Source organism: Euwallacea fornicatus, chromosome 16, assembly GCF_040115645.1.
Source record: "Euwallacea fornicatus isolate EFF26 chromosome 16, ASM4011564v1, whole genome shotgun sequence".
In the NCBI taxonomy this organism is placed as follows: domain Eukaryota; kingdom Metazoa; phylum Arthropoda; class Insecta; order Coleoptera; family Curculionidae; genus Euwallacea; species Euwallacea fornicatus.
The window spans coordinates 1,014,468-1,030,249 of NC_089556.1; the positions used below are offsets into that span (position 1 = coordinate 1,014,468).

At 36.5% G+C, this 15,782-nt stretch overlaps 1 protein-coding gene across 4 annotated transcripts; it reads right to left on the reverse strand.

Moving 5' to 3' along the window:
• Positions 1-1,026: 1,026 nt before the first annotated feature.
• On the reverse strand, positions 1,027-12,753 carry LOC136344251 (uncharacterized). 4 transcript variants are annotated; one of them, XM_066291529.1, is made up of 7 exons: positions 12,611-12,753; positions 11,840-12,000; positions 11,422-11,561; positions 9,397-9,469; positions 9,121-9,285; positions 8,666-8,732; positions 1,027-8,558 (listed from the first exon to the last, which is right to left on the reverse strand). In XM_066291529.1, exons 1-6 carry the CDS (start codon positions 12,629-12,631, stop codon positions 8,678-8,680), a joined length of 615 nt encoding a protein of 204 aa, XP_066147626.1. In that variant the 5' UTR covers positions 12,632-12,753; the 3' UTR covers positions 1,027-8,558; positions 8,666-8,677. The 4 variants fall into 4 exon arrangements, with proteins under 4 accessions (XP_066147626.1, XP_066147625.1, XP_066147627.1 ...); XM_066291528.1 differs by having other exon boundaries at positions 8,636-8,732; XM_066291530.1 differs by having other exon boundaries at positions 1,027-8,732; positions 9,397-9,466.
• Positions 12,754-15,782: the final 3,029 nt, after the last annotated feature.

A 15,782-nucleotide genomic window follows, 5' to 3' on the forward strand; every position in this document is an offset into this window, starting at 1 on the left:
CTAGAAATGTTCGGAGAATGAGAATAAAAGGAAAGATGAGTTAGTTTGTCAAAAAATCTAGGGACTTAGAGAAGAAGAAAATCTAATACAAACTGAGAAACGCGCTTTTCCTCTAAATTTTACCTCTAAATTTCAAGAAAACTAATGAGAAAATGAACGTTAATTAACACTAAAATAGAGGACTGTTCTCCTTTCTATTTTTTCTCAGAATGCTAAAAAAGCGAAGAAAAAAGAATATATAATTTAATGTATATAAAAGAATGTATGCGCCTTTACGCACCTGCAGAATATAATTTTACAGTCATTTGGTCCGAAGTTCATTTATCCCATATTTTTATCCTTTTACTCCATACGCAAAGTGAACATTGTCTCGGTTCAACACCCAATCTAATTTTAACTTAATTTCTTTAATTACGTAGAATGGAGGACGAAAAAACTAGGCTACAGTAGTAAGCGCAAATGGACAAAAGCAACTGGTTAATGGAAATTGTCTGGATGTGGAGGTGGGCATGCTTAAGGTTAAATGAAATTCTGTTAAAATTCGATTTATGCCGTCTTTATTTCTTTGCAATAACGGTGTAACAATAACTAAAATATATTAAACATAAATTAATTTCAATGGACGATATTGGATTAAGTACGAAAAACGTGTATATCTGGATTTTATCGCAAAAAATTAGGCTTCTAGGCGCCTATTTTCGAAAGTTAAAAATGTTCATTTTTTTTTTTTTTTTTTTTTTTTTCGTGTAGTTACACTGTCGCCTTTTAAAGCGTTCAAACAAGACTACAGATTAAAAAAAAAGCCAATGTTTCCTGCCCGTATTCGATACAGATTAACACCATGTATAAATGGATGACAAAAAAAATAAGGCCTCCAGATATCATCCTTTGAAAGGTACAAACTTTCATATTTTTTTCAATTTTCTAGTGCATTTACTGCGTGTTCCCTATGCCCCCAGGCAAAGCCACAGTTCTTTCAAACCTGTTTTTTGCTCATATTCATCGTAAACTAAAATTAAAAACAAATTAAAAGCTGCATAAATGGTTAGTCTTTATTTCTTCATTTTTTCATTTCATTACAACAATAGCACAACAATGACTAGAATTCACAACGGATTCAAAATAAAATCCGCCATTTTGTTGCTCATTTTAAATATTTAAATTCAACATGGTGTGATATAAATAGTTAAGCTTATTGAAAGTATATACATATTTATATATTTTGTTCGGTTAAATTACAAAATGGCAGTATGTTACCATCTTTACGCATTGTGCTAAAGATGGTAATTACATTATTTTATTGCACAATTCCATATACATACACAGTTATGCATAAGCATTACAGGTACATAATAAGTATGATGATGACCCATGTAACGCAAAATTACAAAATATTTGGCTTAACAGCGCCTTAAACTTCTGTAGGTAGAAAGGTACAGATGCTTTTAGGGTAAATAAGGTCAAATAGGTCATAAACGACCAAGCTATAGGAACTGTTTGAGTCCCGTCGTGAGTTATAGTACGGCAGAAATTAATTTATGTTGTAATTGTTGAATATTAGTTGGTAATGAGGTTGATTGGGTTTATCAGCGCATTGTTGTCCGTTGATCTAAGTAGCAACCCTTGGCAAATCAATCAGAGGAAATTAGTTTACACGGAAAGTGTTATCGATTCTGTCATGTTCAATTAGTAGAAGCTCCCCATTAATCAATGGAATGAAATTTGGATGATTCACAAATTGCGTGTGGTGTATGTCCCCAATCCCAAAGAATTTACCAACTAAAGAATTGCCTCGTGTTCCTCAGTTTCTTCAAACCCTTCATCAGTGTACCCAATCTGTAGAAGACGTGTTACGTTGAAATATCATCATTCAGAACAAGTCTTGAGGCAACACTTTCGTTGGACAAAAGCCTCGAAACCCCTCTACGTCATGTTACTCAGCTTTTTTCAAAATCTTAGCTGCACTCAGCAGACAGGTCGCTTAGTTCAATGTATCATAATTTAGACTACGAGGCAAATCCATTCGTAGCTATTGAAATGCAAATGTTGGTAGAGAAAAGCTCGGTGGTACGAGGTAGTGGGAAAGGTTTACCTATTTGGTGGCTGGTCTCGATGTTGGGCTTCATTGCTGAAAAGGTCTAAAATTTGTCATTTTGAATCTTTAAATGGGTATTCGATATCGAAAAAGTGGCAGTGGCGTTACAGAACTGTAAGGCAAACCCTCAAACTATTGTTGCCTCCATAAAGGCGAATTCTGAGAGTTAATCAGATGAAGGGCGATTTTCTGAGATTTTAATCTAATAATTTTTAACACTTGAAAAACGCTTTTATTACGAACATCATTGTTAGTTCTGAAAAAGAAAATTCTCAAAAAGCTACTTAACAAACCCACAACGATCTAAAAATTTCAGTCAGCATTTTCCAATAAAATAGTCCAACCAACAAGGACGTCGGCGAACATGAAGGTGCGATAGGTTTGATGTTCGAAATTGTGTACAAGAGATCAACCCAGTGCCAAACCAAATTTGATGGCAAAATGGTCCCATATCTTCGATGTTACAGCAATGATATGCTTTTTGATATGTATCGAGACGACTAGGAAATTTTGCAAACCTGTGTGTATATTACAACTGAAGTTATAGGGTGCAAATGAGTGGAATGTGAGGTATACAAAAAGTACCAGTCTCTATAAAAACAACCACCCTCAACATCAAACGGACTTAAGGCTATTAAGTACAGTGCCCTTATGCAAAACCGACCTAATTTTCATTAAGTCGGTAAAGTGCATGTTCGGTTTGGTCCACAAATCAGTAAGGGCGAGTCACAATGGCTGTTTGGCTCTGCCCGCCAGTGGCCCAGTCGCCAACTGCCGTCACCAAACCAGGACAGAATCTGCTTTTGCTCAATTCTCCCATGGCGAAAAAGATGTTATATCGCATCAAAGTAGAATCGTCCAAAAGCAGATCCTAAGCACCAGATGTTCTGTGCGTTTGCAGGGTTTTAACACATATTGAGATGCGAATGCCTTGGAGTCTTAGTCCCCAGATCACATTATCACCACTCAAGCGATATTTTAACTCGCGAAGCTGCCCGAAAAAAAATTTCTCCAAATAGATTTTACGTGCAGATGTTAATTTTGCAGCGGCGTACCGCCCGTGGAAAATCTATAATGAAATAATTTTCGAGCGGCGAAAAAGTATCGCTTGCGCGGTGTCGCAGTGCGCAAGGTCTAGACCTATGGCGCTCACATCCCCTCACATGCTGGGACACCCCACATTCCCACCCCGTACCCACACACACCCCTGTGACTTGGGAGCGGCTCGGCATCCCGTTTTGGCAGGCAGCAGTCGGCGGCCGTCGCAAACGAACAGAACCCGCCTCCATTGTGTCAAAACCCTTAAATTTGCTTTCCAAACTTTAATTGATGTTATATGGACTAGCTACCGATACGGCGCTGCTGTCTCGAACCTTAAGTAAGCAAATAAGCGATGAAAATCGGAAGTTCTCCATGTTCGAAAAACATGCAACATTTTTTTCCCACATGTGCGGATGTTAGCAACGGCTTACAATCCTTCTATTGTGGGCAAAAGAGCCACCAAGAATCGTCATCAAACAAACCGCATTTAGATCATTTCAGTCCACATAACACATAATATCCAACGCATTGAATAATATGCATCTCGTTTCCTGGATGCGTGTAAATGAGTTTGAGTGTCTTACTGGATGCCGTCATTCCAGCAAGAAAACACACGGAAAAGAAAATCCTGCATATGGTTCTCTATACACCATGGATATGCAGTCCTGCAAATAAGCAACGTAATTAGTGGAGGGAATTATTAGCCGGGGGTTGTTAGTTGGGATGCTGTATAACAGCAGCAACTTAAACGGTAATAAAAGGGCACTTTTTTTTTTCTTTTTTTTTTTGTAATTTGGGGGCCCAGGTTAGTACTGATGTTATGGTACAAAGTGAAGGTGAATGATATGAACTTGATAAATGAGGTGAAATAGGGACAATGGTGCGAACACAAACGATCGACAGATATCAACTCCTGCCATCACACCGAGACATGATCTGCTTTTATGTAATTGCACCAGAGGAATATGATGTTCCATTGCCTACCAGTGCAACCAAGCAGACTCTAAGCACTAGATGTTCTGCGCTTTTGCGGGTGTTGTTGCTTGCCCGCCGACCATGGTTCGTATTCGTTCCATTGGTAGCGGGCATTCGTCTCGTTGTGGCAAGCAGGTGCTGGTGGCTACCGTAAACAGCAGAGACAACAAATTGTGTATGTGTGTGTGTGTGAATGGGTGGAATGGTGCTATTGCAAAATCGGTTATTTAAAACTAACTTATTTGTAGTGAATTAGTAAGAATTAATGAGCCTCTAAATCTATCTAAAATTTATAATCGCAGCATTCGTTTGACTTTTGAGTTTTGTGAAACCGAAGTTTACACGAAAAATTAGGAACATAAGAGAAAGAAAAGGAAACTTAATATCTATAGGATATATAATAAACAGTAATCCTAGCCATCAACTATATCCAGCGCCGGGGATAGTACTAGAAACCAACCTCCAGAAGTAAAGTACCATGATGGTACAAAATGCTGGGCTAGTTGAGACACCAGTAATTCACCATCGATGCGGAAACATATCAACCTCTAAGGCAGTAACATTGAGACCGAGATTCTAACTGATCAAAATGATATTACTAATCATGATAGAAATGCCTTCAGCATCGAATGGTTCAATCCTTAGTCTTCGATCCTGCATAGAAAAGGGATGTTTTACATATTTTATGACATGAGTTTGAATTGGCAGGTTTTTGGTTGTGGGTTTAGAAAATCTCACTTCAAGAATAAATTTCCCTTAGATGCAATGCGGTTGTTAACGAGGCAGCAAAGTTTGAAGAAAAAAGGAAATTTGCCGAAAGTGCATGTTGTGTTCATCAATTCAGTACTGGCCATTATGCCGTCATTCGCATCGGATTTGACCGTAAATTCCAAGAACCCCTCCAGTAATGAAAACCGAATCTTGAAATTGATCAGAGGATGCTGAGATGCTTCTTTGGTCCGGGAAATCGAACTCACAGCTTTATAATTTCCAAAAGCAGCTGAAATCATCGGTTTTAAGTCTGTAACGAACGATAGAGCCTCAATCAGAACGAACAGGTTTACCCGGAAAGTTCTCCCGTTTTGTGATTCTCAGATATCGAAAGTATTGATCATGGCTTCAATCATTAGGAAAGTTGAAATTTCATCATAAAATCACAAGACACTTTGCAATGATAAAAATCAAACCCTGGAAGCTAGCAGAAGATATAAGAATCTACGAGAACTGCCTCAAAGAAAGAAAATATAGAAATCATTCGTAAACTAACTTTTAATTTATTAATCTATTGATGGTTGCAAGTGAAGACTCACTAATCCAAAGTTATGAGGATTGATTACTCAAATTAGCTACGACATCACGATAATTAGAACTTTCTTGATTTGAGCTCCTCCAGGTTTGCCAGACAATCAAAAGCAAAACATCTTATAACTAAAGAAGCGAAACCTATCGACCAGTCCTCAGCTAGTAAAGTCTCCTCTAACAGCTCTTTGCTTGTGAAAGGCGCATTTTCAATGCACAAAAAGCTAAAACTGCTGGGAGACGATCGAGGTCTAACTGTGTTATTAATTAGGAGAATATATTTATCATATCATAGCCCTGAATACACTCTATTGAAATCTGCAATTGGAAGATCACGATTGAAGTGCACGAGTGCATTTGAAAGTGCATAGAAGGACTGCCATGAGACCTGGTACGTGGATACAGCCCATCTGGGGTGTCCTCTCCATAAGAATGGGAACCAACGATTCAAATCTTGACGCATTCAGATCCGGCCGTGATTAGATGCCTCGATCTTTGAGTTTAAAGGGCCCCGATCTTGTAGCCATAGAGAAACTCTAGAAACGCCCTAGCCAGGTTCAAAGCCTCGTTTGTCAGAGCCTCCCTAATTGGAGAAGAGTAAATGGCTCTACAAAAGGTTCCATCTCTTTTGAATCGAAATTATGCACTTTAGCCTACACGGACTTATGTAATGCTTTTCGCGGTTGAGGCCTCGATGGCTATGACCAGACACAACGTATAGTCAGAGGTATCTCAAAGATCAAGAACTTGAAAAGTCAGCAAGTCGAGTCTGAATTTGCTTGCAATGACGTTTCTTCAGACTCTGAGGACATGCAATAGCCAATCCTATCTAGAGAGGTGCTGGTGCAGTGATGCCAGCAAAAAGGGCAAAGTGTTTGCTTTCATATGCACTTTTCGGAAAGAAACACTAGGCCGCTTTTACTGGCAACACTCCACTAATGTAGCTCTTGGTAGGGTTGGCATCTACATGCGCACAAAGCCTTAGATTGTTCAAACTAGAAGAAGCAGAATCTTCCGGCCGACTTCCTTCGCTGTGACGGTCTTCGAAAAACAACCAAATGTTAAGGCATGGACCACAATGGCTGTTATGAACGAGAACGAAGATATAGATATGATGGTGTTCGCTTTTATGCTGGTATCTCTTGCAAAGCTACCCATAGATAAAGAATTCTTCCCGAAATCAAACTGTGCACGTTTGTGTTGGGAAATGCGGATTTAAATGAAAAAAAAAAAAGATTTTTTTAATTGAAGCGGGGCACCAATACAAAGAATCAATGTTAAGAGGTGTTGAAGGTTTTTTTCGGTGGTAAATAATATAAAATTAACCGATGTGTCGTGGGAATCAGCATGCGAGAGGAGCTACTGTGTCAGATGTTTTGGGGGATGTTTTGTGCTCTTACAAGCTATGTAAGTGGTTTAATAGAGAAATTTTCGCTGCACTAATCAGTTATGATGTCTAAAAAGTTAATGGACACCATTGCTGCATACAAGTACTATGTATACAAGACTATATGATTGAGAGCGACGACGAGTCTTATATGAAAGACAGTTCAAACAAAAATACCAGATGAAGATACTAACTCATCAGAATAAAATTTGGTTGAAGATATGTCTGGAGAATTAAATTTTGAAAGGTTAACGTCTTGCATACCCAGGAATTTTTCACCTTTCGCTACTTTAATTTAAGAAAATCTTGGATGGCAAAAAATGCCGATTAAGCAGTATTTTAATTGGCGTTAGAATGAAAAATCTCTTAAAGCTGCATGTACTCAAATTAGTCCAAATTTTCCTATTAGAACGATAATATTATGAGGTGTTCTGGTCATTGTATTATGCGCGTTGACGAAGAGGTTCTCTCCACAACGATTTGCCAAGGCTCGAACCCCTGATCAACCACTTCAAAGGACTCAAACAGTTCTTTCCAACCTTCGAAACGAAACAGCCAATACCACTCTCTATATCACTCTTTAAATTACATTAATCCTCTTCTGTAACTGATTATCCAGCAAAGGATGATGAAGAGCTAGCTTGTTGTTTTTTTTTTGCACATTGAATTTCCACCCACCATCCTACCTCTTTTCTGGACTTAATTTTATTGAAGTGCACGAAGAAGGTGCTTAGGAGTAGAGAAGAATTAAAGCACTAGAAAGCGGCACCTCCATGATAAGGAGAAAAACAGAAAGAACTACTTCGAAAGCTAAGACTCCTACTAGCATTGAACAACACTCTTTTTCATCCCGCTGTGGAAGGTGAGTTGTTTTTACCCTTAATAATAAATCGGCAGGGATGAATAATTGTCTATGATGCTTTACGCGTTTTTCGTCTTTGATCATTTACACCGCAAATTTTTCGTAGCTCTGATGAATTAAGAGTTTGGCAGAAATGCGAATGACCAATGGTGGAAATAGCAAGACTTGCCCGACCGATACTGTGTAGATTCATGAGACAACTGAGTGTAAAATTTAATGAAATAACCAAAATGGCATTGGAGATATTGGAAACAAGTTTAGAGTAGAGTTCTTACTCTATATTATTGTCCATCCCGATTGCCACGAAACAGTATCATAGAAGAGCTTTAAACTAAGCCATAACTCACCATTAAAAATTGTGCTTTATACTGCTACTATGGAGTTTTTTGCTTTGGCAGTGGAAGTTTATGAAGCTAGCCGTCTTTAGTTGTATAGTTCCATTTATGGATCAAAATGATATTGGAGAGCAGCATTAGACTCTAATTGGCAGCATTTCAAACAAACCATTCGCTATGGATACTAACTCATCAGAATGAACTTTAGATGAAAATGTGCCTAATTATTTGTTTTCAAAGGGTGAAAATTTCAATACTTTTCCGTGGCTTTATCACCCTAGCGAACCTGTCAAACAAGTTCGATTTCGACTTGAATTTATCGCCATTAAGCCGTTTTTGTTATTTTTAAGTCTTTGGTATCAATTTCTATTCTAAAACTTACATACATACATTAAAAATCTAGACAAACACATTGCTACCTTCTCATCAGCAACTGGGCAATTAAATTATGAGCCTCCTATGAACTAGTATCACAGATCGGATAGTTAGGGGTGCAGCCACTTTCCTTTGAGGTAGATTACGTAAGTAAATTAAATAGTACAATATTCTTAGAGTTAAGTCAGCCTAGAAAATTATCACAATAAGCTTTAAAAAATGGCTGCACTGGTGAATTCACATTAATATCACTATTTAAAACTCACATTTGGTGGTTCCGAACGCGAAGTTATTACCTGATGGTTGGTTTAGTTTCTGATGGTTGTTGGTATCTGGTGACAGCCAAAATATTGATGAAAATACCTAAGGACGAAGATGGAATTAGAGACGAATTTCGTAAAATCTAGAAAACAGTTAAAGTCGCAAGAGGAAGATATTACTAAATTCGAAGGATCAATAACAATATTCAGTAGCACGATTTAGAATTAACTGCAGAACATATCGTCACAGCAGCTATTGACTTTCACCATGAAAATTTTAGTTACAATCTAGTAGATGTAAGAATATTTCTGGTCCTTCAGAACCTGATTGGCAGAAAAAGCGATCTTTAAACGCCACAAAAGGGGCTGCACAGTGTGATTTTTACTGCCTAGGCACAAAAATCTTTCAATTTGCTGCCAATTTACGAGCTAAGGAATCAATACATGCACGTTTTCTAGAATATACAGGTTAACGGCATGATCGCGCTTACCCGCGTCCAGAGTTGAATTGGCGTAAAGATGCTCCAGAAGTTACTGAAGGTTGGTCCAGTCTTCGATATCGATTAATTTGAGAAAGTCCTGTGCTGATGCGGAAAGAGCAAACGCCCAGGCTCATGGTCAAAGTGCTGTTGTCGATGGTGAATTGCTTGGTAAATCTGTGGAAGTTTTTTTCTTGCAAGTTAATACAGCACGAGATGTTAATAAACACTTAATTTTATTAATGGAATTTGACTAAATTGCAATTTTAAAAATGTGAAATTATTTACCTTACGCGGGATATTCTCAACGGTAGGCCAATGGCAAGTAACGGGGTAACACCATCATCCAATAATTGGTCTTCTGAAATAACAATACGATATATAGATAACGTATACCGGCACAAAATACCTGTAATAGATATCAGGTCTGTCAGTGTATTCTCACTGAATGCAAATTACTCCACGAAAAGAGCATTTTTTCTCTAAAAACTCTTTCTTTATACCTGACTCCGAGCCGCAGGGGAGGGAGACACGTCATAAAAGAGTGTGTTCTTATTAAGTGGAACATCCAGTACCAATAGTGGCGTTCCAGGTGGCAATAATTAATATTAACCAACTTCTTCCAAAAATAGACGATAAAATCATATACATATATTTAATCACGTTTTTCATAAAATTCAATAAAAATTATTAGTCAAAAAACACTCGAGGCACAATTGAAAACCAGGAAGTTATTGATATTAATAAAAAATAACTAATTTAAGAATTATTATAATACAATTATTACTTACTAAAACATTATTGATAAGTAAGAAGTACAAAAATTTATAACTATCCTAAATTTTCTTTTTCTCTTCTGAACCCACCTCCATTTGGTTCATTACCAATGCTTGCGTGTGACACTGAACCTAGAATCCAATAAGTATTTGTTACAATAATTGCTTTAATGTCTTTTGTAATTGTCGTTAATGTTATATTAAGGAAGATAATAAATTAATATTTAGATACGTGAGTGCACGTTGCATAGCAAAAGCTTTGTTAGTGCAAGCAGAAGTTGTTAGAAGCAAGTAAAAATGCCAAAATACTTACCTTTTCTTAGTTAAAAAAAACTGAGAATGTACGAAAATGAAATTTAGTAGTAAAAATTTTACTTATTTTGTACCATTCACCTTTCTAATAAGTTTTTTCGAGGACTCGTTCACGTTTCCATGGACACTTTAAACATAATTTTTCCAGACTTGTCCTCTTATTTTTTAACAGTTTTCTGAAGACCTGGAATTTTCCAGTGCTGTGATAGATAATTTTGTACATTGCTACTGAGTTTTTAAAGAAACTTCAGGACACTTTTGAAAATTTGTTCAAAGTTTCCAGTTATTTCCAGTTTTTCAAGTCTTTTTTGCTACTAAATGAAATTTTAGGGTTATAATATTTGGAATATTTAATGATATTCACGATCCTATGACATTTTCATCTCACGATATTTTCTTAAATTAAAAATATTAAGGTTATTACTTGAGACTCCTTGAAATTAATTCGTGTTTTTGACAATATTCTATAATTTTTTTAACGGCATTCCATGCTCCGCGCGCCACTGAGCTTAAAGGCATAAAACTGAAAATTTATGCGCTGGTTTAGGGCAAATATCCTAATCACACGCTACCAATTCACAGTTGTATCAGTACAAACTTCAACATGAGATTTTTCAAATGCCGATTTCGTGAAAAAATAGAATGTATTAAATAGTGGGGTGGTTCCCATGTTTGGAACGGCACTGGTTTCCGAGAACAGAATTGAAAATTTATAAAAAGATCAGAAAAACTCAGGAGCATTCATTGCTAGTTACAACACAGATATTTTTAAAACTAAATTCAAATAAATTTAATTAAACTTTGTACGATGAATATTATAAACGTGATATATGCACCTACTACATGATAAATATCCAGGGATTTTAACGTAGTGAAGGTGAGATCAGAGACACAAGACACATGCAGCAGAATAAATTTCAGGTCACGTAACTCAAATCTGCCGTGTGTGGATGAAGCTTCAGAGAAAGCAAAAGCACATACAAGAAGGACAACGGTTTGAAAGAAATAGAGCAGTAGTCCCCCAAAACTTAGTCAAAAGCCCGATATAGCCAATCATGAGAAACCGGAAAACAGAGCAAGTAGCAGTTGTGAGAATTAACTAACGAAGAAAGCGTCCAGACAAAGACAAAAAATGAATAGTGATGTATACATAAAATCCAGATATTAACGGTATTTTTTTTCCATTTCCCTTAAAGGGAAATTGGCTCAACTGCTTAGAACTCACCAGTAAGTTTTCTGTCTTTTGATTGAGTATTTGAGGGCGTTATCATGGACGAAAAGTTAGGGGCATCATCTGTAGATTCGTCAATAAACAGCTTGGTGATATCAAATTTATATCTCCCGAGTGCGTTCAGTATTAAGTCACTGTAACAGAAACATCAATGAATTAATGAAATAATTACGCATCAATTGCAACAAAATACTATTAATTGCCTCGTGGATTAATTACATAATTGAGATGATGAGAAAGGTGTTGTATAAGCTATTGTTCAGTTTCTGTGTTTTCCAAATCGTTTACTAATGATTTAGTCAGTTAATAAACAAGAGATAAAAACTATAATTTCTATTTACGTGCCATTGAATATGTTTTTTAAGTTTTCACTCATTATAATTAAATATCGAATTTTTTAACTGGAACTTACGAAGGATAACCTGCAACATTCTCACAGAACGTTTGCCCACCCTGTGGTACACAGGGTGGCACGCTCCCTTTTTGAGCCGCGATGGCCTTATGGTGTGCTCTTTCGTTGGGATCGCTTTGAGACAAGGTGTTAACAATGAAGTGTCCCCAAACCCAAATCACCTACAAACGATTTTAATTTACATCACGGTTCTTTGTGCACGTCGGTGAATAATAAGATTATTTGCAAAACCAGATGCAAATATTGGAAAAAAACACTTGTTCGTTCTTCGCTTCGGAAATGAGGAAATTCAAGGTTGTACTAATGTGTCTGTCATTGGTCAAGATGAATCTAATTCAGGTTGTTTGTAATGAGGAACGCTGGTATACATTTTAGCGATTTGTATGTTAAAGCTCTGCTTTTAATTCTAAAAATACCTTTAGTAGGATTAAATTACTTTAGATTAATCTACGAATTTGAAGGATTTTTTTTCTCTAATTTAATGCAAAATCATGGATATGTACAAATATTTATGGGCGTTTTGCTACTTTTTACAAAGAAGCACTATAACAGATTAATATTTGAATATTAAATTTTTTTTGGCCTTAAGCCTTCAGCAAACTGATTTTTCCACTCAGGTACCAATAAAAATATTTTTTGACTATTTTTGCTACGGACACTTACACATTGACAATCGTATAATTAGAACTTCCAGAAACATTGAAAAAAATTAAAATTGAATAAATTCGTTCAATTTCAAGTTCCATAATATCTCAATAAAATTTTTCTTACCATCAAACACTTAAGACACATTTTCGCGATTTTTTTCCCGATGGTACTTGACCATACTTTGGGAAATGGGTAACAACGGAACGTCTGATCTGGTCAAGCGCTGCTGAGAAAGAGAACCTGTTCTTCGAAACTTGCGATAAATTCTACTAAATCCCTACCCCCCATTATCCCCCTCTCCACTTTTTACAAAATAATAAGTAAATGTACAGATTTGTGCTGTGGCCTTGATAAGGTCCAACAGAAAACTTGTCTTTGTATGTTTTTTGTGTGGAAATTCCGAAAAGTTTTTCACCGAATTGGTACTGCCAAACCAGCGTGTTCGAATAACGATGTTTTATTGGTACTTCTAGAAATTTCGTACAATTTTCGTTCCGAAAGAAGCTGAGGAGTATAAAGTAATTTTTATGAGTGCTTTTCTTGTCTTTATTCTGTTTTTAAAATGAAATATTAACGAAAACAGGAAGAAGCGCACAAAAGAAGGCTGTTCCCTTTCTCCCAATGGAGAGTGTGGCCATTTCTGTCGGTGAGAGAAACATTTCAACTAAACGAAAAAGGGAAAAATATAACCTGAACTTTAACAGCATTCTTCATCTCAGGGAAATGTGAAAGCGACATATTGAGTTATCCCACTACATTTTAATTTAAAATTTGCACAAGTTGAAGGAAACAAAAATGAATTAACTTGAGTGAAGGAGATAAAATTAAGGGGGAACTGAATGTTCGGATATCTTGGAAGGTGGTTTCCATCTAAGTTTTGATCCAAAAATTTGCAGAAAACCAGAAAGATAGAACATACAAAGTAGTAGTTAGTTTTTTGTCGGTTTTGACCTGAAATATCCCGAAAAGGGAGAGAAAGGACGGATGAGTTAACAAAAGGGGAAGGACCCTTCTCCGTCTCTATTTTGCTTAATCAAAACTCAATTACATGAGAGCAAAAGCAAAACTGCGATATGACAAAACAATTTTCCCTATTTACCTACACTTTTCATCCAGGAATGTAAGGAGAACATCTTTTTCTCTCTTCATATTGACTAAAAAATATTTCAAAACCCTTCTGAAATATTTAACTATACTGGACGATTTCAATTTAATATTGCAGAATTTTTTACTCCCTAACAACTATTGTTATTTTTTTTTAATAAATTGGTGCACCTACCCCTAACATAAATTGCATATTTCTCCTCTAAAAAATTAAAGCGGACCATTTCATCATCCAAGACTGTCTTACGTGTACCCGACACACTTCATATTAATAAATTTTAATTTATTAATTGAAACTTAGGAAAATATTTAATATCAAGTGCAGGTGATGACCTTGAGATAGGCAAAGCTATTACAGAGCTTGAGTTTTACTCAAATCTAAAAGGAAATAAAATTATTCTATCTTGATAGTTGCTGGGTGGACGAAATTAAAGAAAACACCATGTTTTTTTGTCAGTATGTCACCGTATTTCCCCCGTCTAAGGCACCTTCTCTTCTCCTCGTATCTACAGAGCCTAAACAATGACCTGGCTAAGCATCATTTAAGACCCAACAACCCTTATAAGATCTAGCCAAATATCCCGACATGAACACAAGATATCTGAGCCAATGGCACAAACAAGGCGGGGTTTAAACAATCGATGAGGGTGGAGGGGTGCAGCAACAAGTTGCACCACCGGAGATGGTTATAACGTGGGAAGACCGCTAATCCTGGGTTAACTTTGGAAGAGGAGACTTTGGAGAAATATTGCAATTTTCGGTTAATAAGAAGCATTTAGGAATGATATTGGGTAAGATCTCAGAGCCGGTTTTTTTCCATATATTTTTCATATGCCATTCATATGTACATATGCATTGATTCGTTAAAATATAGGGGTGTACTTGCCCTGGGAAATTTTAAAGAATCGAAAATAAATCAAAGATGTTTCAGGTTTCTCTGTCGAGGATTTGCTTAAGACACTGATCACAGAATAGAAGTAAGGAGGAATCCTCATGGAAAAATAACGCACGTAACCTTTAGATATATACATTCTTTCTCCCCTTAAAGCTTACCAAAGTAGGTAGTTAGTAAACACCCAATTTAGAGGCTATTTAGAATGACTTTACTCCATCTCACACATTTACTCAGGTGTTCAAAACCTTTTGAGTGATTGTGCAATCTCTATAGGTGTTTGGCCCTTCTTTAGACCACCTAAATAGATTTTCACAATAATTTCTGAAATGTCTTGAGTAGATCTAGAATAAGAACTTGAGATCTTTGAAAATTTATGAAATATATTACGTGTTTGTCTCAGTCCTGGGGGTTCCGAATGTTTCGCAGATCTGAGCAACAGTTACGCCCTTGACGGGTCTCAATTCTACGAAGAATCTATTACATTTCCTCAGTGGGGGAACGTTTCGGAAAATCCTGAGTCGATTTAGGATACTGAGAAGTTTTGAGAAACTTACTATTTTTAATCTATTAGATTTGAGGCACCTAGAAGGTTTCCTAGAATGTTAAGTATGGACGTAGAAGGCCTCTACAACTCATGGATGTGCGGCGTTCCTTTATGAAATCTTTTAGAATGTTTCCCCCTCCGGTAATTGTTTGGTAGAAATATCTCAATTTCTCCACGTCCATGTAAATCATCGGAAGTTCCGAGCCCATTTCAAATGGAATTGCATTGATCCTTAGTTTTACAATTTTGGAAAAACCTGCTAAATAAAGGTTAATGAATACTTAAAGACTTAAATGGAAAAATTCGACATAAACCGACGAGTATGGGTGTATGTTTATCTGAGACAATGGGTCAGTTTGTCCGTGCCCTTTAGCCCAACTCGAAGGGTTGCCCTGAATCGATCTTCTTAGCACGTGTTTTTACTAGAAACAATAAAATGTCAGTTTTCTCATATTGCTATAAATTCACACATATAAAACACCCATATATTCCTCATACTATTGTTGAGTATTGCAAAAAATGACGACTTTGGCCGCAAACCAAAAATGCACAAATAACACAAAATACCTCCATAGTTAATCCACCATCGTTGGCCTTTTGTGCTCGAAATAACAAATACCACTTTTACAATAGTCTGCAAAATGTTAACTGAAAACGTAATGATCGAATTATGCATATACAATCAAGGGAGTATTGTAAATCGACCATTATTTGGTCTTCAATCGATTTTTTTCTTTGTTAATAATCGTCGT